Below are 25375 nucleotides of genomic sequence, written 5' to 3' on the forward strand. Positions count from 1 at the left end.
TTTTTTATATTTTTTTATCCATCTACACACTACCCCATAATGACAAAGCGAAAACAGGTGCTCAAATGTTTGCAAACGTATTAACAATCAAAACAGATGCCTTATATAGACCCTTTGCTATGAGACTCAAAATTGAGCACAGGTGCATCCTGTTTCCATTGATCATCCTTGAGGTGGTTCTACAGCGTGATTGTAGTCCACCTGTGGTAAATTCAACTGATTGGACATAATTTGGAAAGGCGCACACACCTGTCTATATGATCCCACATTTTACGGTGTCCTTAGAGCTCCGAGACAGGATTGTGTCAAGGCGCAGATCTGGGGAAGGGTACCAAAAAATTTCTGCTGCATTTAAAGGTCCCCAAGAACACAGTGGCCTCCATCATTCTTAAATGAAAAGTTTGGAACCACCAAGACTCTTCCTAGAGCTGGCCGCCTGGTCAAACTGAGCAATCGGGGGAGAAGGGTATTGGTTAGGGAGGTGACCAAGAACCCGATGATCATTCTGACAGCGCTCCAGACTTTCTCTGTGGAGATGGAGAACCTTCCAGAAGGACAACCAGACGGAAGCCCCTTAGTAAAAGGCACATGGCAGCCCTCTTGGAGTTTGCCAAAAGGCATCTAATGGACTCCCAGACCATGAGAAAAAAGATTCTACGGTGAAGCGTGGTAGTGGCAGCATCATGTTGTGGGGATGTTTTCAGTGGCGGGGACTGGGAGACTCGTCAGAATCGAGGAAAATATTTAACGGAGCAAAGTACAGAGATCCTTGATGAAAACCTGCTCCAGAACGCTCCGGTTCACCTTCCAACAGGACAACGACCCTAAGCACACAGCCAAGACAATGCAGGAGTGGCTTCGGGACAAATCTCAATGTTCTTGAGTGGTCCAGCCAGAGCCCGGACTTGAACCCAATCGAACATCTCTAGAGAGACCTGAAAATAGCTGTGCAGCGATGCTCCTCATCCAACCTGACAGAGATTGAAAGGATCTGCGAAGAATGGGAGAAACTCCCCAAATACAGGTGTGCCAAGCTTGTCGTGTCATACCCAAAAAGACTCGAGGCTGTAATCTCTGCCAAAGGTGCTTTAACAAAGTACTGAGTGAAGGGTGTGAATTCTTATGTAAATTCAATTTTGAATACATTTGCAAAAATGTCAACCTGATTTTGCTTCTTCATTTTGGGGTATTGTGTGTAGATTGAGGGAAACTATTTAATCCATTTTTAGAATAAGGCTGTAACAAAATGTGGAAAAAGTCAAGTGGTCTGAATACTTTCCGAATGTACTGTATCTGAATAACATCTGAATAACATGTCTCCTCCTGGCTGAGAGTGTGTGTGCCTCCCTCTCTTTCGGTCTTTCTCTGTTTGACTGTCTTTTGTTTCTCTCTCATTGTCCAACACGTCAGCTCCATTATATAGCTCCATATCACACGAGATGCACATAGCACGTTGGGAGCGACGAAACAACAGAAGCCCATTCATTGTCAATAAAGAAGAGAAGTGGGCGTGTGAGCATGGGTGAGGGACGTGAACAGGGCCGGACCATAGTTGGAGTAAGCTGAACTTTATTGAAATACTATGCGACATCGTGTTGTGATTGACCAATCGAAGCGGACTATAATATCCAGACCCTACTGGATTGACTGTTGATACCTAGCACTATCTGGCCTGCTTGCTAGCACCAACATGAGGGCGACATGAGCGCATCTATCTGAATTTCTGCATTAAAAGGATCTCATCCATGTGAAGTACTACCTACTACACAGCACACATTGTTTTGAGAGCTGAGAAGAGCATAGGGATGTCTATCTTTTCCCCTACTGTACCATATTCATCGATATAAAAATAATAATAATATTTTAAATTTAAAAATGTAGATTTATGTGTAAATACAATAGCTTTGGTCCAGTTTTTCACAACTACTCATTAAATTGTTGCTAGTGGTACTAAAGGATCCTCTAATTACACAAGTTGCTTTTGTTAGTTTCTTGACTTCATAAATCTTAGTACAATAACCAGTGGTGTATAGTTGAGGTATTATGCAACCAAAATCAACTTTATTTCGCATGATTTAAATTCACAAGATGGAATGAACGCACGCATCAGCCATCGAGACGTGGTCTTTGCCGATTCTTGAGCTTGGACACTGCCATTGGACGGGATGCAACGTTATGAGCTCATCATGGGCAGTATAGCAGCTTTCATTGATTTCAAAGGAAGCATTTCCTCTGGCTGATGGCAATAGTATTTGTCTGTGTCTTTCCATCTCTCACCCCCTCCTCTCAAGTTCCCGGGCAGAGTGTAGCCTATGCCTATGAGACTAGAGGGATGGATTCCTTTCCTCCTTATCTGCTGTAACTACAGGTTGTTGACGGAGGAGGCGGCTGTGATCTGACATGACCCTTTGTCTCCAGTCTCTAAATCTCCAGCCTTATTTCCTCTGTTGGCACAGCACCTGGCGGTGTCTGCTTAACTACTGCCACCGTCTGTCCTCTCAATGGGGTCAAGCCTACAGTGCTTTGGATTCCAATCCCCCTGTAAAAAAAAAATGTGGCATCTCTTTGCGTCAGGAGTGGTTGATGGTCTCTGCCATACTGAATTTGGTATTCTTCAAATTTCTCTTCAGAAAATGTAGCCTCAATTTAATATAACTAACTGTAAGGCAGGCTAATGGGTTTCCTCTATATGAGTAAGGCAGTGATCCTCTGAACTCCTAACGCCCATTGGTCAATGCTACAAGGGAGGGAACGGCCGCTGTGTGTTTGGATGAACCCAGGGTCTCCATGCTGTTATTGATGTTCAGAAGCAGTGCGCGTGCAGCTGAGGTCAGGAGCGACGTGAGGACAAATTATCTGACTGAACTGGGACGAGGATTGACAGATGCTGTCAGTGTTGCTGCAGATGAGTCTGAGCTCCTGTTCTAAACACAAGATCTCTGCCCTGTTCTCCGGTCCCACATCAAAGGTGTGTTACAGCTACAGAAGCTCAAAGTGCAGCTAAGGGCACTTATCACTGATGCTTCCCACTAGTACTGCGAGACCTCCGATGGGTGGAATTTCCACACACTGTGAATCAACCACTGACAGACACACAGGCCTACTGGTAGACCGTTTGCAGCCGCTGGCACACATCTGTTTTGATATTCAGAGCCATTCACTGGTTTTCTCTCACTGCTGCCAAAACGCCAGCATCTTCCACACGATCCAGATACCAGACAAGCTCTATTGTTGTGACGGGAGACACTCTGGAATTGGTTCAGACTTCTAACAGCAATGACATGCACTTAGTGTACAAAACATTAACGTTCCATGACGTAGACTGACCAGGTGAATCCAGGTAAAGGCTATATGATCCCTTACTAATGTCACTTGTTAAATCCACTTCAATCAGTGTAGTTGAAGGGGAGGAGACTGGTTAAGTATTTTTAAGTGACGATACAATTGAGGCATGGATTGTGTGTGTGTGTGTGTGCCATTCAGAGGGAGACAAAAGATTGAAGTGCCTTTTAACGGGGTATGGTAGTAGGTGCCAGGCGCACCGCTTTGAGTGTCAAGAACTGCAATGCTGCTTTTCACGTTCAACAGTTTCCCGTGTGTATAAAGAATGGTCTACCACCCAAAGGACATCCAGCCAACTTGACACAACTGTGGGAAGCTTTGGAGTCAACATGGGCCAGCATCCCCGTGGAATGCTTTTGACACCTTGTAAAGTCCATGCCCAGACGAATTGAGGCTGTTCTGAGGGCAAAGGGGGGAGGTGCAATTCAATATTAGGAAGGTGGTCTTAATGTTTTGTACACAGTGTTCACTGAGTCTTTGGGAAGGGAAAGGGGGATAGCTAGTTAGTTGCACAACTGAATGCATTCAACTGAAATGTGTCTTCAGCATTTAACTCAACTCAGAGAATCAGAGCGGTGGACTGCCTTAATCGGTGCCTGGGGAGCAGTTGTTTGGGGTTAACTGCCTTGCAATTTTTTCCACCTTGCTCTCTTGGAGAACCTTTCGGTTACTGGCCCAACGCTCTTAACCGCTAGGCTACCTGCCACCCTACTGTTTGAAGAATGTCTGTACATTCAGTGGGGTTCTATATTTTGTATTCCTGCAACTGTTTCATTGTTAATTCATGATGGTGGTGCCTGGTAATTCAAGTAGGGCCTAGTTTTACATTTTTCCAGAGGAGCATATGTATTGCCTCGGATTTGCACACAGGAATGTATCTGGGTGAACATGCCTCGGTCATGTGCGTGCACTGTGCAGCGGCTGGCTTTGGTGTGAGATTTTTGGCTTGTTCTTAATCAAGCCCCCATCACCTTGGTCTCTTGTCTATGTAAACTAAGGTTCGATGTGGCCTGTTTTTAATGTCGCCCCATGAGAGCAGAGGTACACACCTACCCCACCAGTGCCTGAGTGCAGCTTACATACATATACACACCGACATCTACTGTTTCATTATCCAGGCTTGGCTTTGAAGATCACGGGCCGAGGCGACTGTTTTTATGTCCCCTGCTCTGGGAGCAGCTGTGGTCCTCTGTGTTGCTGCCAAACGGCATGGGCCTCCCAGCATGCAGCAGTGTTCCAGCGCTCTGCTCATTTACAGGCAGTGCTGCTGACCAGACAGCGTAGACAGCCTTTTGAAGAGAGCACTAATGTGGAGCTCTGGTACAATATGGAAAGGGATAATTATCCATACGAAGCAGCTCTGAGTATAGGCTAGTGTATAAAAATAGCACCAGCTCACTCACTACCCCACTCTCATGAACATTGAGTTTGGCTTCAAAGGGTAGATGTACTTTAATGTAGTTATTTCAGGAGTAATTGGCACACGTGGAAAATTGCCCCACCATTACTCCGTTGCTTTTAGGCATGAACATTTTAATTTATTTTTGTGGTACATCATTTTGCTAGATAGTTGATTTATCTCCTGCAGTTTTCTATAAGAAGTCCAGAGAGTGTGAGGGGAAGAGCGAGGGAGGGATGGAGGAAGAGCAGGAGCAGAGCCATGTAAATGTATGGTTCTGGGGGGGAGGACCATGATAAAAGGATTACACTGAGGTCCTGTATGGAAAGTGAACTGTTGGTCCACCCCCCCCCCCCATGGCCTCTACTAGGAATTGGAGATTAAAAAATAAAAATAAAAAAAGGAAGAAAGGAAGGAAGAAAGAAATGCCCCTAAGGTCTTAACTGAACCTCAACTGGTTGAGTCTTCATTGCATGTCTTTTTTTTTTTTGGTCTGACCTGACAGCTGCCTGAGTAGGAAGAAACAGCTGGTGGAAAATGTCTTCTTTAGGAGGATGTTTGTAATTTCAAACGGCTTGATGCCCTTTCAGGGACTAGCTTTCAGGACCCTTGTGGTCTGATCAATGCGTAATTGTAATGTAGCTTTACCTATCTTCGAAACCATTGCCTTCCCCAATGAGCAGTGCTGCAGTGAATTCATCCTACTGTATAAAATAACATTGACATTTTAATCCGTTAGCAGATGATCTTATGCAGATCTACTTACTGTAGCAATTAGTGTTAAGTGCCTTGCTCAAGGGCACATCTACTTTTTTTTAAAACTTTTTTTTTACCTGGTCGGCTCTGTGATTCGAACCAGTGACCTTCCGGTTACTGGCACAACGCTCTTAACCGCTAGGATACCTGCCACCATTTCAAGTTCACATATCAGCTGTCAAATTCCTATCAGAATGTATGAGACTCGACTGGCATTTCACCTATAATACACTAATAAGCCTAAGTGACTATACCTCTGCTTGTAAAACTGAAAGCATCACTCTCTCAATGGCCATATCCGTCTGCTTAGCAACCTAATAAGGGAGCATAATTAGCTTTTAGTGGTTCCATGCTGTAATGTCTAGGAACGTAGTCTCTTTATGTTCCTAGTGTAAAGTGCATTGTCGGATCAGTGGAGGACCCACGGTCAGATTGGCGTTCACCAACCCGGTGGTTGTGAGCTCTTGACCTCAATCATGGGCGTTTACCAGACTCTCCTATAAGGTAAGTCTAGGTTCACATTAAGACCATTACAGACCATTAAACCTCCCTTAGTCACTTAGAAGCCCTGGTTACGGTTAGCTGGACTGCAAAGGCTGGGTTTATGATGAGGTTAGGTTAGCATAAAATGGAGATATGGATGGAGGAGGTTGAAAAGGACAAAGCCTGTGTTTACTGAGGGCTGGTCGACAAGGGTGGGGACTAAAGAGATGGGTATTATAGGTTGCCTTTTTGAAATGTTAGTTTCCAGTTTCTACTCCTCCCCCACATTCAGAACAGGGTGTACTGTACATTTGAAGATTTATGCACTCACATTTTGTTCCGTTTTAAAGGAAAGTCACGTTGTTGCACTTTTCAAATCAGTGACCTCAGTTGGGAAGCTATTGGCTCTGAAAAAAGTAAAACTGGCATTACCTTGACAGTGTTCTGTTCTGAGTAGCAAGCTAGACCTTTAGGCATTTTACATTGCTAGAATATAGGGCTGACCCCATTTTAGTCGACTGGTTGATTGTTTGGTCGATAGGCTGTTGGTCGACCAAGATTTCTTTGTCGAGCAGTAGAAAAAATATACACATTTTCCATGGTCTACAAGACACCTGTATGATTTGCTCCTGTGGACTAATCCATTGTGGATGCCGTGGCGATGGCAGTCCATCACTGACGTGCTACTGAAATCGTATATGGTTAAAGACAATGGCGCAACACTAATAATAAAAATATTATTTTATAACAAATTTACTTTCTCCAGCGTTTGATAGCGGTCGCTGTCCGTGGGTCTGAAACATCAGTGCGTTGTTGAATTGGTACCTTTTCCTAGACGTGCATGTCATAGCCGAAGAACACCATCCCAACCATGAAGCACGGGCCGAGCTAGGTAGCCGAGCTAGGTGTGAGACCCCCCCCCCCCCCCCCCCCCCCTCCTATCACGCACCAGTTTTGCCCTAACGTCCTAGGGGTAGCTTGCTACTCATGTAATAAAGTAATGACTTTTCAAATAAGTTACCTTACACGTTATGTTGTCTGACAATTTGTTAGCTACGCTGTCCTTACGAACCACATAGCATATCATTACAGCTACCTAACGTTAGTAGTTATACATCAAACTTGCCAGTATATTATCTATAGGCTATCTAACTACCCAATGTTTATTGACTTGATTATTCTTAACTTAGCTAAATGGTATAGTTGTTGTGCTTTCTCAATGGACATTTGGGGGCTTTCGTAAATTCGCTCTGGCTATCTATAGGCTGGACAATAGAAGGAGTCAAAATTCACCCAAGGCTGAAAAACAGCTAAAGAACGTTGGCTAAACTGGAACACTAGCGCGAGCCCATAGCAAATGAATGGAATCGAACGTTTGCAGAGCCTGTTTTGACTGGAGTGATGCTTAAAATTCCATTAAATGTATCCCATTTTATTTTACTACACCAATCTGTTCGTCGGACAAAACTGGAAAAAAAACAACTTGTGTAGAAAGTAAACATCCGCACCTCGATGGTGTCAACTGTGCTTATGTCTATGTAATAAACAAGTAGGGAAAAAATACATGTATATTTCTGGTCTAGCGATCAATGACAAATGAGCTCACTGCCCAGACTTACAAAGATTAGATTCTCCTGATTTTAAAATGGTGCCCGTGTAACAGTTTTGCTTCCATCCCTCTCCTCGCCCCTACCTGGGCTCGAACCAGGGACTCTCTGCACACATTGAAAACAGCCACCCTCGAAGAATTGTTACCCATCGCTCCACCAAAGCCGCGGCCCTTGCAGAGCAAGGGGAACAACTACTTCAAGGTCTTAGCGCGAGTGACGTCACCGATTTTGAAACGCTATTAGCTTGCACCTCGCTAACTAGCTAGCCATTTCACACCGGTTACACCCGACTTGGGGAAAATAGACAGCGAAATAGACAGGCAGGCCTCTCCATAGGAAAACCATAAGGGGGATCTCCGCATTCCAAGGGCAAAAAATATTTTGGGGCTAGCATTTGATGACAACCGAGCTAGCTGCCCAGGCTTACATAATTAGAAAGAGGAGATTCTCATGATTTTAAAATGGCGCCCGACTTGAAAAAAATTGAAATATACACATTGCGAGATATTTGGCGAAATAGACCGACATGCCTATATTTCCCCCATAGGAAACAATGGGAAGACTGCAGAGTTCCAATATTATTTTTGTTTACATTTTAACTGTAAAACAACGTGAGCATGTTTCATTGCCAACAATAGCGAAGCAGGCGTTGAACAATAAGCTGGGAATAGAACGTTCGGAAGGCGAGTTGGTGCCACGGTGCTCAATAGAACTAATAGGTGCTGGCAGGATGAAAAAATGCACTAAAATAAGGCCTGTTTTTTTTTTTGCGATTTCTTCAAAACGATGGCAAGCAGCTGGGAAATATGGTCATATTATGAAACTGGGCTCCACGGCGGATGCAATGAACTAGATATCATCAGAAAGAACATTGTGAAAAATGGAATGTGTCTAGCCTACGATCTACACGGATTTCAGAGCACTCTTGTCTGAGTTTACTAGAGCGCAGAATACCAGAGCACAGTAGCCTGAAAAACAAATAACCACGTTTCGTTAATAAAATAAAGATTTCAAAAATACTCTTTCAAAATGCACATGTTGATTTAGTTATGGATCCATAATGAATTACTATGGGAATAAATATCACTGATTTACAGAAATATTGGAACAAAGTTGTCTAATGAAGGCAAACAGTTCGTTGTACAGCGCCATATTTTCCATCTTAACGGAAACCCTTTTGTTTTTCTCTGAATGGAAACGCCATAATATTAATCAAATTAATTAAGCCAAATTTCTTAATCAATCGCATATACTATGTTATTAAAAAAAGGTTTTAAATTCTCTGGTAATGCCAACATGGAATATTATCAAATGCTTCTCAAAGATGCCCTCTGGTGGACAAACTAGCAATAACTTGCAGTAACAGAAGAAATGGCTGACAATTAAATGACGTGCCACAGAATGCACCCAGTGTGTGCTGCAGTATGATGCAACATTTTAAAGGAGGAACCACTGTAGCTGCCGCAGGGACGAGAGAGAGACAACTGTTGCTAGTCACAAGCTGTATTTTTCTTTTTTTACAGCGCAGCAAGTCTGAGCCCGGACAGTGGGGCAAAAAAAGTATTTAGTCAGCCACCAATTGTGCAAGTTCTCCCACTTACAAAGATGAGAGAGGCCTGTAATTTTCATCATAGGTACACTTCAACTATGACAGACCAAATGAGGAAAAAAAATCCAGAAAATCACATTGTAGGATTTTTAATGAATTTATTTGCAAATTATGGTGGAAAATAAGTATTTGGTCAATAACAAAAGTTTATCTCAATACTTTGTTATATACCCTTTGTTGGCAATGACAGAGATCAAACGTTTTCTGTAAGTCTAGCACAAGGTTTTCACACACTGTTGCTGGCATTTTGGCCAATTCCTCCATGCAGATCTCCTCTAGAGCAGTGATGTTTTGGGGCTGTTGCTGGACAACATGGATTTTCAACTCCCTCCAAAGATTTTCTATGGGGTTGAGATCTGGAGACTGGCTAGGCCACTCCAGGACTTTGAAATGCTTCTTACGAAGCCACTCCTTCGTTGCCCGGGCGGTGTGTTTGGGATCATTGTCATGCTGAAAGGCCCAGCCACGTTTCATCTTCAATGCCCTTGCTGATGGAAGGTGGTTTTCACTCAATCTCACGATACATGGCCCCATTCATTCTTTCCTTTACACGGATCAGTCGTCCTGGTCCCTTTGCAGAAAAACAGCCCCATGCTTCACAGTAGGTATGGTGTTCTTTGGATGCAACTCAGCATTCTTTGTCCTCCAAACACAACGAGTTGAGTTTTCACCAAAAAGTTATATTTTGGTTTGATCTGACCATATGACATTCTCCCAATCTTCTTCTGGATCATCCAAATGCTCTCTAGCAAACTTCAGATGGGCCTGGACATGTACTGGCTTAAGCAGGGGGACACGTCTGGCACTGCAGGATTTGAGTCCCTGGCGGCGTAGTGTGTTACTGATGGTAGGCTTTGTTACTTTGGTCCCAGCTCTCTGCAGGTCATTCACTAGGTCCCCCCGTGTGGTTCTGGGATTTTTGCTCACCGTTCTTGTGATCATTTTGACCCCACGGGGTGAGATCTTGCGTGGAGCCCCAGATCAAGGGAGATTATCAGTGGTCTTGTATGTCTTCCATTTCCTAATAATTGCTCCCACAGTTGATTTCTTCAAACCAAGCTGCTTATCTATTGCAGATTGTCTTCCCAGCCTGGTGAAGGTATACAATTTGTTTCTGGTGTCCTTTGACAGCTCTTTGGTCTTGGCCATAGTGGAGTTTGGAGTGTGACTGTTTGAGGTTGTGGACAGGTGTCTTTTATACTGATAACAAGTTCAAACAGGTGCCATTAATACAGGTAACAAGTGGAGGACAGAGGAGCCTCTTAAAAAAGAAGTTACAGGTCTGTGAGAGCCAGCAATCTTGCTTGTTTGTAGGTGACCAAATACTTATTTTCCACCATAATTTCCAAATAAATTCATTAAAAATCCTACAATGTGATTTTCTGGATTTTTTTCCCTCATTTTGTCAGTCATAGTTGAAGTGTATCTATGAGGAAAATTACAGGCCTCTCTCATCTTTTTAAGTGGGAGAACTTGCACAATTGGTGGCTGACTAAATACTTTTTTGCCCCGCTGTATTTAACTGTATGCTTAAAAGGCCGCAAAACATTTAAATATCCGGTATCTGTTTGTTTTTTTTGGCAAGGAAAATATTGATATCGGCCCAAAAGTCATAACGGTGCATCACTAATTAAAACACCTAGGATTTTTCTTTATATGGAAAAACACACGTTTCAAAATGTAGACTAATCGATTGGTCGAAAGAACAGACAACTCTCGGTCGACCAAGATTTTTTTTTTGTCGGGGACAGCCCTAGTAGAATGTGACTTTGGCTCAATAAGGGTGAAAGCATAACAATCTGAAACTTTTACCTTTTGCATTGAAGAATATAGCCTACATGGATTCCAATTCTTGGGTTTACCTTTGAAGGTCTGACCATGATTTTAACCTAGTGACCTATTCCAGTTGGCTGAATGGCTCTGTAAGAACATGGCAGCTGTAAAAACAGGATTCTCTGGCCAGATGACCTCAAGATCAACAGGAAATATCACTGACCGCCAGAGACCCGCCGTGGACATGTTTCACGGTTGTCTCTAACTGACAGAATGGAGCACCCCTGGTGCTTGTGAATTCTCCTCAGAGAACACTGTCACTATCAACTGTAATTTTCTTCCATTTCATTTCTGATACAGATCTTTTTCATGTTAACATGTTACTGATTTGAGGAAGGAAGTGCAGGATGATTTTTAAAAAAGTCATAATGAAAGCTGTGCAAAACAACCCCTGTCATTCCTGTTTTGTCTCTGAAACATGAATTGGGCTAGTTTAGATACAGCGTACCATCCAGCCTTGCAGAACTAGGCCTGTAAGACTGCTCATTCAGTCAAAGTGTAGTTAAACATGGTGCGCTTTAAAGCATTTTGTGAATACGAAGCCTGTTAAGTCCTGCACAGCTACTCTGTAGTGAAGCCAGAGGGGGAGGGGTGTGCCGTGCCCCTCTATAGCTGGGCTATTGCGGTGGTCCCTCATGGCCTTGGCTGAGACTGAGGTCTCATGGGAGAGGGGGAGTATGGGTACTAGTAGTTCTGTGTTCTGCTCCTCGTCATCTCTGCTGTAACTAACTGTTGTTCTGTGCTGTGACTAAATGCCTCTGGCATTATACAGAGACAGAGAAATCGCTCGTGTACTGCTCACAGCACATTCTGGAGATGAAAGAAATGAAATGGCAGGGCTCCTATTCAACTCACAATGTTATATTTGATTTACTGAATGTCATCGCTATGCGGCGCGGGACCCGTGCTCTTTGGAAAGGACACGCATTGAATTTCAAAAAACCTTTTGAAGGGAACAGCTACAGTATACGCAGTGTGTACAAAACATTAGGAGCACCTTCCTAATATTGAGTTGCACCCACTTTTGCCCTCAGAACAGCCTCAATTCACCGGAGCATGGAGTCTACAAGGTGTTGAAAGCATTCAACAGGAATGCTGGCCGATGTTGACTCCAATGCTTCCCTCGGTTGTCAAGTTGGCTGATTGCCCTTTCGGGTGGTGGACCGTTCTTGATACACACTGGAAACTGTTGAGTAGTTCTTGACACTCAAACCGGTTGGCCTGGCCCCTACTACCATACCCCATTCAAAGGCACTTAAATTTTTTGTCTTGCCCATTCACCCTCAGAATGGCACACAAAGTGTTGAAGTGGATTTAACAAGTGAAATCAATAAGTGATAATAGCTTTCACCTTTATTCACCTGGTCTGTCATGGAAAGAGCATCTGTTCCTTTTGTTTTGTACACTCAGTGTATTTAGGGAGAGCAGCCTTTTGACAAATGACTCTGATTCTTACTGTTTTGATAAGTTTATTAAATGGAGAAGACAAGCTTGTCCTGTTGTATTTGCCCAATGTCTGGATACATGACTGGTTTGGCAGACACTCACATTTGAAGGTGACTTTACAAAGGCTGTATGATAAACCTTGGTTAGAGACGGTCTGCTTCTCTACCTCTACTACTACTACTACTACTACTACTACTACCCCCCCCCCCCCCCAAATCTAACATAAAGGTCACGCAAATGATAGTGCAGTTCAATGGCCTTTTGTTGTTACCTTTCAGCTATGTTGTAGATTGAAAAGTGTTGGGCCATCTGTTTGACCTGTCACCTGTACCGGTCTCTTCTGACCTGTGCCCTCTCCTCTCCATAGAGCTGCCAGAGAACTGGACAGACACGCGGGAGACCCTGCTGGAGGGCATGTTGTTCCAGCTCAAGTACCTGGGCGTCACGCTGGTGGAGCAGCCCAAAGGAGAAGAGCTCTCCGCAGCCGCCGTCAAGAGGATCGTGGCCACGGTCAGCACCACACACACTTGACCTTCCCAGGCGTTCTACACCCTATCCCCCCCAAAAACACAAACCTCCCCTTCTAAAGGGTATTTTGACAACTTTCCCTAATACAGAGGATTGATCTATTCCGATACCCGTACCACCACAGTATAAAACGGTCCCATTTACTTTTCCATTAAGTTGTCACTTTCATGAAAGCCAGCCTTCTGCAACAGCCATTTAACCCAGATGCAATTAGTTGTGATGCATCTGAGTGTTGCTCTGGCAAGGTGCATTGTACAGTAACAGGAAGGTGTACTGTTATTAATTCTGGCAGCTCCACAGTAATTAAATTGGGGGGAGTATATAGGGCCCGGGGCACACAGGACAGAGTCTCAGAGGTGATTGACACTTTATTTATTTCCAATTTTGTGCACATCCCTGTTAGTGATGATTTCTCCTTTGCCAGGATAATCTGTCCACCTGACAGGTGGGGAATATCAAGAAGCTGATTAAACATCATGATCATTACACAGGTGCACCTTGTGCTGGGGACAATAAAAGGCCACTCTAAAATGTGCATTTGTGTCACTCAACACAATGCCGCGTTTTGAGGGAGAGGCAATTGGCATACTGACTGCAGGAATGTCCACCGGAGCTGAATTTAATGTTTACCAATGTCTACCATAAGCCAAACTCCAATGTTGATAATTTTACAGTATGTGCAACTGGATTCACAACTGCAGACCACGTGTGTGGCCGAGGGGTTTGCTGACATCAACGTTGTGAACAGAGTGCCCCATGGTTGCGGTGGGGTTATGGTATGGGGAGGCATAAGCTATGGACAACAAACACACATGCATTTTATTTTTGGCAATTTTAATGCACAGAGATACCGTGATGAGACCCTGAGGCCAATTGCTGTGCGATTCATCCGCCGCCATCACCTCATGTTTCAGCATGATAATGCACGGCCCCATGTCGCAAAGATCTGTACACAATTCCTGGAAGCTGGAAATGTCCCGCATACTCACCAGACATGTCACTCATTGAGCATATTCGACGTGTACGACAGCGTGTTCCAGCTCCCTCCATTTGAAGAGGAGTGGAACAACGTTCCACAGGCCACAATCAATATATTTTAGTTCACTATAGATGTGTACTTATAGCACATACTTGCACACTGGCAAAAGTCCCACAGGTTTGAGATTGCATGAGTATCATTAACCTATTCGCCCTCTCACCCTCTCTTTCTTCTAGGCCAAAGCCAGCGGCAAGAAACTCCAGAAAGTGACATTAAAAGTGTCCCCTCGAGGAATCATCCTCTATGACTATGCCTCTAACCAGCTGATCGAGAACATATCCATTTACAGGTTAGTCTCACTCACTCAGAGAAGGGGTGCCCCAATTTTTAAGTTCTTAATTTTCAACTTCCAATAAAACAAAAGTTGTTTTCCTCCCAGAATCCCCCTTCCAAACCCTCTCATCCATCAAGGGTGAAGGGGTGGATAGCGCTTTCCATCAATGTCCTCTCCCTCAGGAGGCCTCTACAACAACAGCTGTGTGTCTGAGCTTTAACCTGGGTTGTGAGCACTCAGAAACAGGCATGCGCGATAGCGCACATACCCTCAATTTCACCTTAGAAAAACAGTGTGACTTGTTATTGCTTAGGCCAACCTTGAATCGCTTGCCACATTTATGAGAAGTGGAGGCTTCCAAGCACTCCATCTTGAAATGAAACGAAGGGGGCGGGAGGTAGCCTAGTGGTTAGAGCGTTGAACTACTAACCGAAAGGTTGCAAGATCGAATCCCCGAGCTGAGAAGGTAAACATTTTTTGTTCTGCCCCTGAACAAGGCAGTTATTAATGTTTACCGTCATTGAAAATAAGAATTTGTTCTTAACTGACTTGCCTAGTTAAATAAAGGTCAAATAAAAAGACCAGAATTTGGATCACTCACAGCAACTGAGGGGGTTGGATCACTCTCACAGTAACTGTTACGGACGCCTCATGGAGGAGGGAACACAACACCCTGCTACACTCAACTCCTCGTGGAGCGAAAGAGGTATGTGACTGTAGGTGCGGGTAAAGATGACAGAGGCAGAGAATATTACCATTAACAGGGAGTTTGTTCTTCCTTCACACAGTAATTTGGGGAAAAGAGGCTGGATGGAAAGTTCACGTTAAAGAGCCCCCTCTCCTACCTTAACTATTCTTAATGCCACCTGGCACTCTAGCCAAAATACGGGGGGGGGGGGGGGGGGTGGTGTCTGCCCAGGTCTTACCTAGTGGCATAGACAGTACATACAACTGGTATATGAATGCCTCCAGGCTTTTAGCCTAAACACTCCCAAGGTGCCTTCCCACCTGTGAACAAAAATAGAATTACTAATGTAAAGTGAGCAGTTTCAATAATCAAAAACACAGTCCTTTTGACATACACATACCTCTGCAGGACCGGCTACAAAATACTTTACAACAAATTATACAGACCAACTTCAAAACACAGGACATACAAAGAATCTCTCTCCTCCTAACAAAGGAACACTGGCTTTTCAAGCTGCAGAAGGAGTCGGTAATTGCAGACAGCTGTAACCCCTGACGAGAGGGCGGGGTCAGAGCTCCAATCTGCAATGGGGCCGACCAATCAGCTGCTTTGGACTTCAGGAAGCCATTTCCTGAAATACACAACCAAACCCAAAACACAGAAACTGGGGAACGTAACAGTAACCGAGGAGGTGTTGGATCACTCTCACAGCAACCGAGGAGGTGTTGGATCACTCTCACAGCAACCGAGGAGGTGTTGGATCACTCTCACAGCAACCGAGGAGGTGTTGGATCACTCTCACAGCAACCGAGGAGGTGTTGGATCACTCTCACAGCAACCGAGGAGGTGTTGGATCACTCTCACAGCAACCGAGGAGGTGTTGGATCACTCTCACAGCAAACGAGGAGGTGTTGGATCACTCTCACAGCAAACGAGGAGGGGTTGGATCACTCTCACAGCAACCGAGGAGGGGTTGGATCACTCTCACAGCAACCGAGGAGGGGTTGGATCACTCTCACAGCAACCGAGGAGGGGTTGGATCACTCTCACAGCAACCGAGGAGGGGTTGGATCACTCTCACAGCAACCGAGGAGGGGTTGGATCACTCTCACAGCAACCGAGGAGGGGTTGGATCACTCTCACAGCAACCGAGGAGGGGTTGGATCACTCTCACAGCAACCGAGGAGGGGTTGGATCACTCTCACAGCAACCGAGGAGGGGTTGGATCACTCTCACAGCAACCGAGGAGGGGTTGGCACATTGAGGACAAAATGACAATCATGTCACTTAACTCTCCATCACACTGGAGCACAACAGTTTTCTCTGAGGCTGTGTGATCTTCAACACTAACTATTTAGCTGTGACTCAATGTAAGGATGTTGGTTAAATTTAAAGCAAACATTGTCATTCACTGAGGTCCTCCTCTCCAGTCATCTGCTAGAGAAGATGGATGAGCAGTAAATTAAATGTATTTACCTGACGCCCAATTTCACAATGCTCTCAACATCTGTTGTAAATCTCACAACGTCGCTCCGTGCAGCTGTTGGCTTTTATAGCAGAGAAATGTTTTTTTTACATGTTGCATTTTTATATCACTGAGTCATTAGTTAACTCGACGTGTGATCTCTGCAGAGTGATGTTCAGAGTTTGAGCAGTAGGGTGCTGGTGTAGAGGAACAGGGAGGGCAGATTGCGGTCATTCATTACCCAACCCACCTGTCAATCAGGTCTCGGGGTGACATGACATCATGTCTCAGAACATTTGCAGAACAGAGCATGTTCCAACGTTAGAGTAGACCTGCAGTTAAGAGGCAAGGTCCAATCCAATAATACTAAAACACCACAGGGCTGGGCGGACAGACACAGCAGGGATCACACAGTCGTCTTGGCTAAAACTAATGGAGCCGAGGTACACTGGGGACATACCACAGACGAATGTCCTTAAGTTCAAATTCAAAGCCTGGATCTTTTGATTGGGTCTCCGCCTGCACGCTAGGGTGTGTGTGTGAAATGTGATGGGTTTATTTAATGTGGAAATGAAAGATTTAAGTGTCTAAATCTGATTGTGGTGGGCTTAAAGGCTTAGTGAAGATGAAGTTGCGTGATAGCCCTGCCCAATCTGCAGGGACACTTTTTATTAAAACTAGTTTGTCTCTGTGACTCCCCCTCAGGATATCCTACTGCACAGCAGACAAGATGCACGACAAAGTGTTTGCCTACATCGCCCAGAGCCAACAGAATGAAACCCTGGAGTGTCACGCCTACCTCTGCACCAAGAGGAAAGTGGTGAGTCTGTGTGTCTCTGTGGCCCCTCTTCCAAATAGTATCTCTCCCAGGGGGTGGCTTTGTGAATGAGTGTGCCACTCCCTCTCTTTCCTTCCCCTTGCTAATTTAGCTCTGGTCCAACGGCCACACTTCCTCCCAGCTACATAAACAACCAGTAAGGAAGAGGAAGTTGAACTGAGTAGTAGGGACCAACACGGTCACGTGGGTTAATGTTCCCTTATTAGGTGTTAGTTGAGGAGTTTCCTCTGGAGGCTGGCGACCCCTCCCTCTGTTAGTCTCTAGTTCTGCTCTTATCTGTCTTCAATGGGTTTTCCTCTCCCATCTTAAAACACTTAGCCAACATCTTGTATGTCATATTTACTGTGCTTATTTTCCTCTCGCTCTCTCTCTCTCCCCCCCTCAGGCCCAGGCAGTGACGTTAACAGTGGCCCAAGCCTTCAGAGTGGCGTTTGAGTTCTGGCAGGCTGCCAAAGAAGGTACGCGTGGTCACCCCGGATGACTGGAGAAGTGTGACGAATGTCTCATTCCCCCTTACTCTTTCATTATTTCACTCGGCCTATGTTCTCCCTAGTACACATTTAAAGGGAAACTTTGAGATTTTGGTCCCAGCTTTGTATGTCTCTGTGAGCAGTTTCGAGATGATTGGAGCTAACTCCAATCATCAGTGCAATTGCTAAAAGTCTCTCGGTACAATGGCCATCTCCTCTCAAAATCAGGGAAATGGACAACTACTCCAAAGCTGGGTAGCCCTTTTTCTCCCCAATTTCGTGGTATCCAATTGTTTAGTAGCTACTATCTTGTCTCATCGCTACAACTCCCGTACGGGCTCGGGAGAGACGAAGGTTGAAAGTCATGCGTCCTCCGATACCCAACCAAGCCGTACTGCTTCTTAACACAGCGCCATCCAACCCAGAAGCCAGCCACACCAATGTGTGGAAACACCGTGCAACCTTGCACTGCGCCCGGCCCGCCACAGGAGTCGCTGGTGCGCGATGGGACAAGGATTTCCCTACCGGCCAAACCCTCCCTACCGGCCAAACGTTAGGCCAATTGTGCGTCGCACCACGGACAGAGCCTGGGCGCGAACCCGGAGTCTCTGGTGGTGCAGCTGGCGCTGCAGTACAGCGCCCTTAACCACTGCGCCACCCGGGAGGCCCCTGGTTGGTCATTTCAACATTGTATCGGTCTCAATGGCACTGCCCGTGTGCTCAGATGCCACAATGGCCAAATTACCATCCACCCAGCATCAAAGTAGTTAGGTCTATTTCCCTGATTTTGAGAGGAGCTGTCTACTGTACCTGGAGACTTCAAGCAATTACACTAGGCTAACGATATGCTAACTTTAATCATCTCCAAACCGCATGCAGAGACATACAAATGGTATCCATGAGTTTGTCTGACTCTGGGTAAGTACAAAAATGACCTAAATCTCAATCTCGCAGTATCCCTTGAAGTCCCTCCTGTTCCCATGCATTGCATGTAGATGTTCTGTACAGCAGCTGAATGAGGAGGACGGAGTGCGTTTGCTCAATCCCACCATAATTCCTCTACAATGTAGCAACATAAATTCCCCGGCCTTGGCCCTGACCCCTCAAAGGCATGTGAAATGGTGGATCTCTGCTAGGCCGCTCCCACCTTTCAGTTAGCTCCCCAACAGGAATGTCCACATTGATTAAAACAGTCCCTCTGTGGGAACAACCAGGCCAGAAAGGGAAACTTTGTTTTGTTCAGTAAACCCACTTAATTTAGGGCAGATTACTCTGGTTAAAGGCTGATATTGACAGGAGCTCATGTAGTCTGAGGTGAGAAGGCTTGTCAATCTGCCGTGTTTCCTGTGTTATTACTGTGAAAACATGAGGGCAGAAAAGGGGGAGATGGAAGTCACCAAATAGATTAAAACTGACTGGAAATATTTAGATTTGAGTACATTTTATTGATTTACTAAGAACACTTTTTTTTTCCTGTTGCGCACACACACACACACAGATTACTGTAAAGACAGACATCCAGCCCCTAGGGTACTCGCTCATGCTAAACGGATGAACACTGAAAGTGCTGTGTAAGGAAGGTTGTCACACACCCATGTATGGTTCTCATAAGGTCAGCAGAACATGTGTCATTTACTGCATGTATGACTTGTATGTGAGAAATGAGAACTCCTGGGGGTATACTATTTATTTATTTATTTATTTTTTATTTTATTTTACCTTTATTTAACTAGGCAAGTCAGTTAAGAACAAATTCTTATTTTCAATGACGGCCTAGGAACAGTGGGAACAACTGCCTGTTCAAGGGCAGAACGACAGATTTGTACCTTGTCAGCTCGGGGGTTTGAACTTGCAACCAAACTTGGTTACTAGTCCAACGCTCTAACCACTAGGCTACCCTGCTGCCCCATACTATACATGTGGGTGTCAGTATAATTCTTCCTCTTCAATCCTCCATATAACGCACCCTCTCTAACTGTTGTCTTCTGAACATAGCACCTTAGAATCAGTTCTCGTTTGATACAAAATAATGTCTCATTATCAGGATTCAGTTGCAACAAGCAGTTATTTTTTGTTGCTAGATTTTTTGTTGGTGTGACTATCTGGTCTGGCACCTAGATCCTTGTAACGTTTCTGGTTTCTTTTTCGTTAACCCTCCACCCATTCCCCTCTTTGTTTGTCACTGTCGGAGAGGAGGAGGGAGAGAGAAGGAGGAAGGAGAGAGTCTGTGACAATGGTAGTTCAGTCCTGTCTGACAGCTGGGTCCCTGTGCAATTGATCCAGTCTCACTGAGAGTGAAAGAGAGGTTATCTATTCATTCCTTTACACCTCCCACCCTTTCATTTACACTCCTGTTTTTGTGGTTTTGGACAGGTTGTTTACGGCAGAGCCTTTTGGTAGTGTTTTAATTCAGATGCATTTCCATTTGATTGTATTATTTTCCAGAGATCAAGGCAGTGGACTATTTCATATTTTCTGTGTTCTGCTCCACATGTCAGAAATGAATATTAAAGCTGAAAAGGAGGAGTGCAGGCTTTCCCCCGCTCTCTCGCTCGCTGCCCTCGTGCCTCGTCAGTTCACATACTCAGAGCCAGAAGGACTGCTAACCCCTCTGATTTCCTGGGCTGCCTTTTCGTCTTGTTCTACACAATGTGGCTGATGAGGGAGTGGAGTAGAAAAAAGTGATGCTTTGGGGAGCTATCAAAGGGAGTAGTCATGTTCTCTTGTGGCAGAAGGAGAGCAAACTAACAATCATAGTCTGCTCCGTGAGTTACATGTCCCCTGAGGATTGTGGGTAGGAACATCAGGGTGGTTGTCTCTTTGCTGTACATCACTGCATCCATCCCTCTGCCCCAATCGACCCCACACAACCCCACCATATTTCTCCAAACTGCATCTGTGACCCACATCCTTATAAGATCTCATCTCTGCACGAGAAGCAATCATTTGAAGTGTATTTACAGTAGACACAACTAGCTAGTATAGCTTCGATATTGACTGTGTGAACTCTCAATATTTTGGGGCGTTGTTTCAATGCCTGATGGCATTCTCTCACACCCTGTCTGGGGGGTTTCCCCGTGCAGTGTTGCCACCGGAGGGGAAAGAGGGCACAGCCACCCAGGGAATAGTTTGGAACCCAGCCACCACTCAGCCACCTTGTCTCTCCTGGGGAATGGGACTCACGGGGGGTGCATGTTTTTTGATGCTTCTGCTGGACAATGTCGAAGGAGTCCTAAAAGGGACTTCATGTAACCATTGCCCTTGGGGGACAAGCTGACATGTGCTTTTAATCGCCACAGAAATTAATGGAGGCATGAGTTACAGTAGGTCAGCAGCCAGGCCTTTTGACGAATGATCAAACCTGCAGACAGACTGCGTATGGTCAGACCTGCAGGCAGACTGCGTATGGTCAGACCTGCAGGCAGACTGCGTATGGTCGGACCTGCAGGCAGACTGCGTATGGTCGGACCTGCAGGCAGACTGCGTATGGCCGGACCTGCAGGCAGACTGCGTATGGCCGGACCTGCAGGCAGACTGCGTATGGCCGGACCTGCAGGCAGACTGCGTATGGCCAGACCTGCAGGCAGACTGCGTATGGTCAGACCTGCAGGCAGACTGCGTATGGTCAGACCTGCAGGCAGGCTGCGTATGGTCAGACCTGCAGGCAGGCTGCGTATGGTCAGACCTGCAGGCAGGCTGCGTATGGTCAGACCTGCAGGCAGGCTGCGTATGGTCAGACCTGCAGGCAGGCTGCGTATGGTCAGACCTGCAGGCAGGCTGCGTATGGTCAGACCTGCAGGCAGGCTGCGTATGGTCAGACCTGCAGGCAGGCTGCGTATGGTCAGACCTGCAGGCAGGCTGCGTATGGTCAGACCTGCAGGCAGGCTGCGTATGGTCAGACCTGCAGGCAGACTGCGTATGGTCAGACCTGCAGGCAGACTGCGTATGGTCAGACCTGCAGGCAGACTGCGTATGGTCAGACCTGCAGGCAGACTGCGTATGGTCAGACCGGCAGGCAGACTGCGTATGGTCAGACCTGCAGGCAGACTGCGTATGGTCAGACCTGCAGGCAGACTGCGTATGGCCAGACCTGCAGGCAGACTGCGTATGGCCAGACCGGCAGGCAGACTGCGTATGGCCAGACCGGCAGGCAGACTGCGTATGGCCAGACCGGCAGGCAGACTGCGTATGGTCAGACCGGCAGGCAGACTGCGTATGGTCAGACCGGCAGGCAGACTGCGTATGGTCAGACCGGCAGGCAGACTGCGTATGGCCAGACCGGCAGGCAGACTGCGTATGGCCAGACCGGCAGGCAGACTGCGTATGGCCAGACCGGCAGGCAGACTGCGTATGGCCAGACCGGCAGGCAGACTGCGTATGGCCAGACCTGCAGGCAGACTGCGTATGGCCAGACCTGCAGGCAGACTGCGTATGGCCAGACCGGCAGGCAGACTGCGTATGGTCAGACCGGCAGGCAGACTGCGTATGGTCAGACCGGCAGGCAGACTGCGTATGGTCAGACCGGCAGGCAGACTGCGTATGGTCAGACCTGCAGACGTATGCGTGCATGCTTGAGCAAGAACCTCCCCTTTCACCATGGGGGCAAGCAAACATGCATGCAATGCCTAAACATAGTGGATACTGAGGTGTGTGTGTGTGTGTGTGTGTAGAGACCCACCTAATGTGAACATGTAGACCAGTGTTTCCCAACTCCAGTCCTCCAGTACCCCCAACTCCAGTACCCCCAACTCCAGTCCTCCAGTACCCCCCAACACCCCAACTCCAGTCCTCCAGTACCCCCAACACCCCAGTCCTCCAGTACCCCCAACACCCCAGTCCTCCAGTACCCCCAACACCCCAGTCCTCCAGTCCTCCAGTACCCCCAACACCCCAGTCCTCCAGTACCCCCAACTCCCCAGTCCTCCAGTACCCCCAACTCCCCAGTCCTCCAGTACCCCCAACAGCAGCACACACTTTTTTTTTGTAGCCCCAGACAAACTCACCCGATTCGACTCATTGCAGGATTGATGATTAGTTGACAAGTTGAATAAGGTGTTTGTCCAGGACTTCAACAAAAATGCGTTGTGTTGGGGGTACTGGAGTTGGGGTGTTGGGGGTACTGGAGTTGGGGTGTTGGGTTGTACTGGAGTTGGGGTGTTGGGTTGTACTGGAGTTGGGGTGTTGGGTTGTACTGGAGTTGGGGTGTTGGGGGTACTGGAGTTGGGGTGTTGGGTTGTACTGGAGTTGGGGTGTTGGGTTGTACTGGAGTTGGGGTGTTGGGTTGTACTGGAGTTGGGGTGTTGGGTTGTACTGGAGTTGGGGTGTTGGGGGTACTGGAGTTGGGGTGTTGGGTACTGGAGGACTGGAGTTGGGGGTACTGGAGGACTGGGGTGTTGGGGGTACTAGAGGACTGGAGTTGAGGAACACTGCTGTAGACCAACTGAAATTCAGAGAAACAATTATTCTCCAGGAAAGCTCTGTCTCTTTGGGTCAGTGCCTCACCCTGCAACCTGAGCCCTGCTCCCGTTCAGGTAAGAATGTTAGGAGAGGAGACAGGCTTTATCCACGTGACCCAGATGCTCCTTATTAAAGCAGTGGAGGAACTGCCTGCCTGATGGACTGGTTCCTGAAGCTACAGACCTGACCACTGTTTGGTTCTACTCGATTTAAATCTCCTGGCCCAAGGCCACTGACTGGCATGGTTAAGTGTAGGCGCTACAGAAGCTTTTGGTCCTTGTGGCGTCTTTAACCCCTCATGTCTAAATGTTTAGGTGCATTCGTAAATTCAGTCTGGCTATTTACTCCGATTTCAGAGCACTCTCGTCTGAGTGTGCCAGAGTACAGAATAACTGATGAATTTACGAACCGGTATTAGTTGAATATTACCGGCTTTAGTGAACGTTGGCAAAAAAAAAAAATTCAATTGTTTCCAGCAGCACCATTAGCCACCAATGCTCTAGATAACATCAAAACAGCCTAACCAGCTCTGCTAGGGTGAGTAAAATAGTCAGAGGTTCTCTCATTTGTGTCTGGAAGTAGCTAGCAAGTTTAGCCAGTTGGCTTGAGCGCTTGTGAGGTCAGAACACTTGGATCAGCGCTATCGGCCTGAGTGTCCAGTGTGCGCTCTAAAGAATCTCAAATATTTGAGACACTCTGAATTTAAGAGCGGACAATCTGACAATGCTCTGCATTTACGAATGCCCAGAGCGCACTCCAGAGTGAATTTACGAACACACCCATAGTGTTGTTTGGTCAAGTGCCCGATATCTGCTGAGAATGATAAACAGTGGTTTACAGACATTACAAACATGATCAGCTAGACATTAATATTCTAGATGATTGAACCTCTTTTCCCTCAGTCTTTCTATCTCTCTCCTCCACAGACAAGGAGAAGCGTGTGAAGTTGGGGTCGGATGGGGAAGGAGCCAGTAGTAGCCAGTCGGAGAGCTCGGCCAGCCTGGGCAGTCTGAAGGGAGGAGGTGAGTCACCAACCATCTCTGCCTCAAGGATGGAAAGATATTCAAAAGGCAAGATATTCATATAGCCCAGGGGTAGGTGATGATAATCTGGTGCATGTTGAGTCCTTTGTCTTGGAGTCCATTTTAGCCTAAATCCACCATCACGCACTCATGCTGGTTACTGTCTTTGTTCTTCTGTAGATACTGGCTTGATCAATACTTCCTTGAGGTCTGTTTTTCTCAGAATCATGTCTCTCTGATTGTATTGTTTTTAAAGATATTTGGCACAGAGGAATGTTAAGGAGGTAGGTGACCTCTGGCATGTAAGCTTGAGTCCAACAACAGGAAACAGTTTGTTTGAAAAGCTTGAGGGATCTACATTCTTTGTGGCTGTTCGGTTCCTCGTCCATGGAATTCTGTAAGCCAAGAGATTCTAGTCCCTGTGACCGTTTCCTCAAATCCTGCTGGTGAGGCATATTTAGCTTCAGACCCTGAAGTACAGTTCATATCCGTTTGGACCTAGTATCTAGGTGTATGGCAATAATAAACTATAAACTATGTAAGCAGGCAGTATGTGAAAATGAGTGTGTGGACTGGGGGGGGGGGCAACCATAAATAGTGCAGAGCCTCCACCTAGTGGGAATATACCCCTACAGTGTGTGAGTGTGTACAGTACCGGTCAAAAGTTTGGACGCCTACTCATTCAAGGGATGTTCTTTATTATTATTTATTTTTTTACAATTTTCTACATTGTAGAATAATAGTGAAGACATCAACACTATAAAATAACACATATGGGATCATGTAGTATCCAAAAAAGTGTATACACTGCTCAAAAAAATAAAGGGAACACTAAAATAACACATCCTAGATCTGAATGAATGAAATATTCTTATTAAATACTTTTTTCTTTACATAGTTGAATGTGCTGACAACAAAATCTCACACAAATTATCAATGGAAATCAAATTTATCAACCCATGGAGGTCTGGATTTGGAGTCGCACTCAAAATTAAAGTGGAAAACCACACTACAGGCTGATCCAACTTTGATGTAATGTCCTTAAAACAAGTCAAAATGAGGCTCAGTAGTGTGTGTGGCCTCCACGTGCCTGTATGACCTCCCTACAACGCCTGG

General features: G+C 46.0%; 1 protein-coding gene across 8 annotated transcripts in view; it reads left to right on the forward strand.

Moving 5' to 3' along the window:
- Positions 1-25375, forward strand: part of LOC110505442 (low density lipoprotein receptor adapter protein 1-B) — a 54675-nt gene that overhangs the window by 19455 nt on the left and 9845 nt on the right. For 5 of the 8 annotated variants that reach the window (XM_021584659.2, XM_021584655.2, XM_021584653.2 and 2 more), the window contains exons 2-6: positions 12846-12988; positions 14222-14334; positions 17178-17292; positions 17696-17768; positions 24164-24307. In XM_021584659.2, the coding sequence (XP_021440334.2) occupies positions 12846-12988; positions 14222-14334; positions 17178-17292; positions 17696-17768; positions 24164-24307 (588 nt within the window). The remainder of the gene's footprint in view (positions 1-12845; positions 12989-14221; positions 14335-17177; positions 17293-17695; positions 17769-24163; positions 24308-25375) is intronic. The other 3 variants (XM_021584660.2, XM_021584657.2, XM_021584654.2) reach the window with 1 other exon arrangement.

Source organism: Oncorhynchus mykiss, chromosome 25 (genome assembly GCF_013265735.2).
Source record: "Oncorhynchus mykiss isolate Arlee chromosome 25, USDA_OmykA_1.1, whole genome shotgun sequence".
NCBI lineage: Eukaryota > Metazoa > Chordata > Actinopteri > Salmoniformes > Salmonidae > Oncorhynchus > Oncorhynchus mykiss.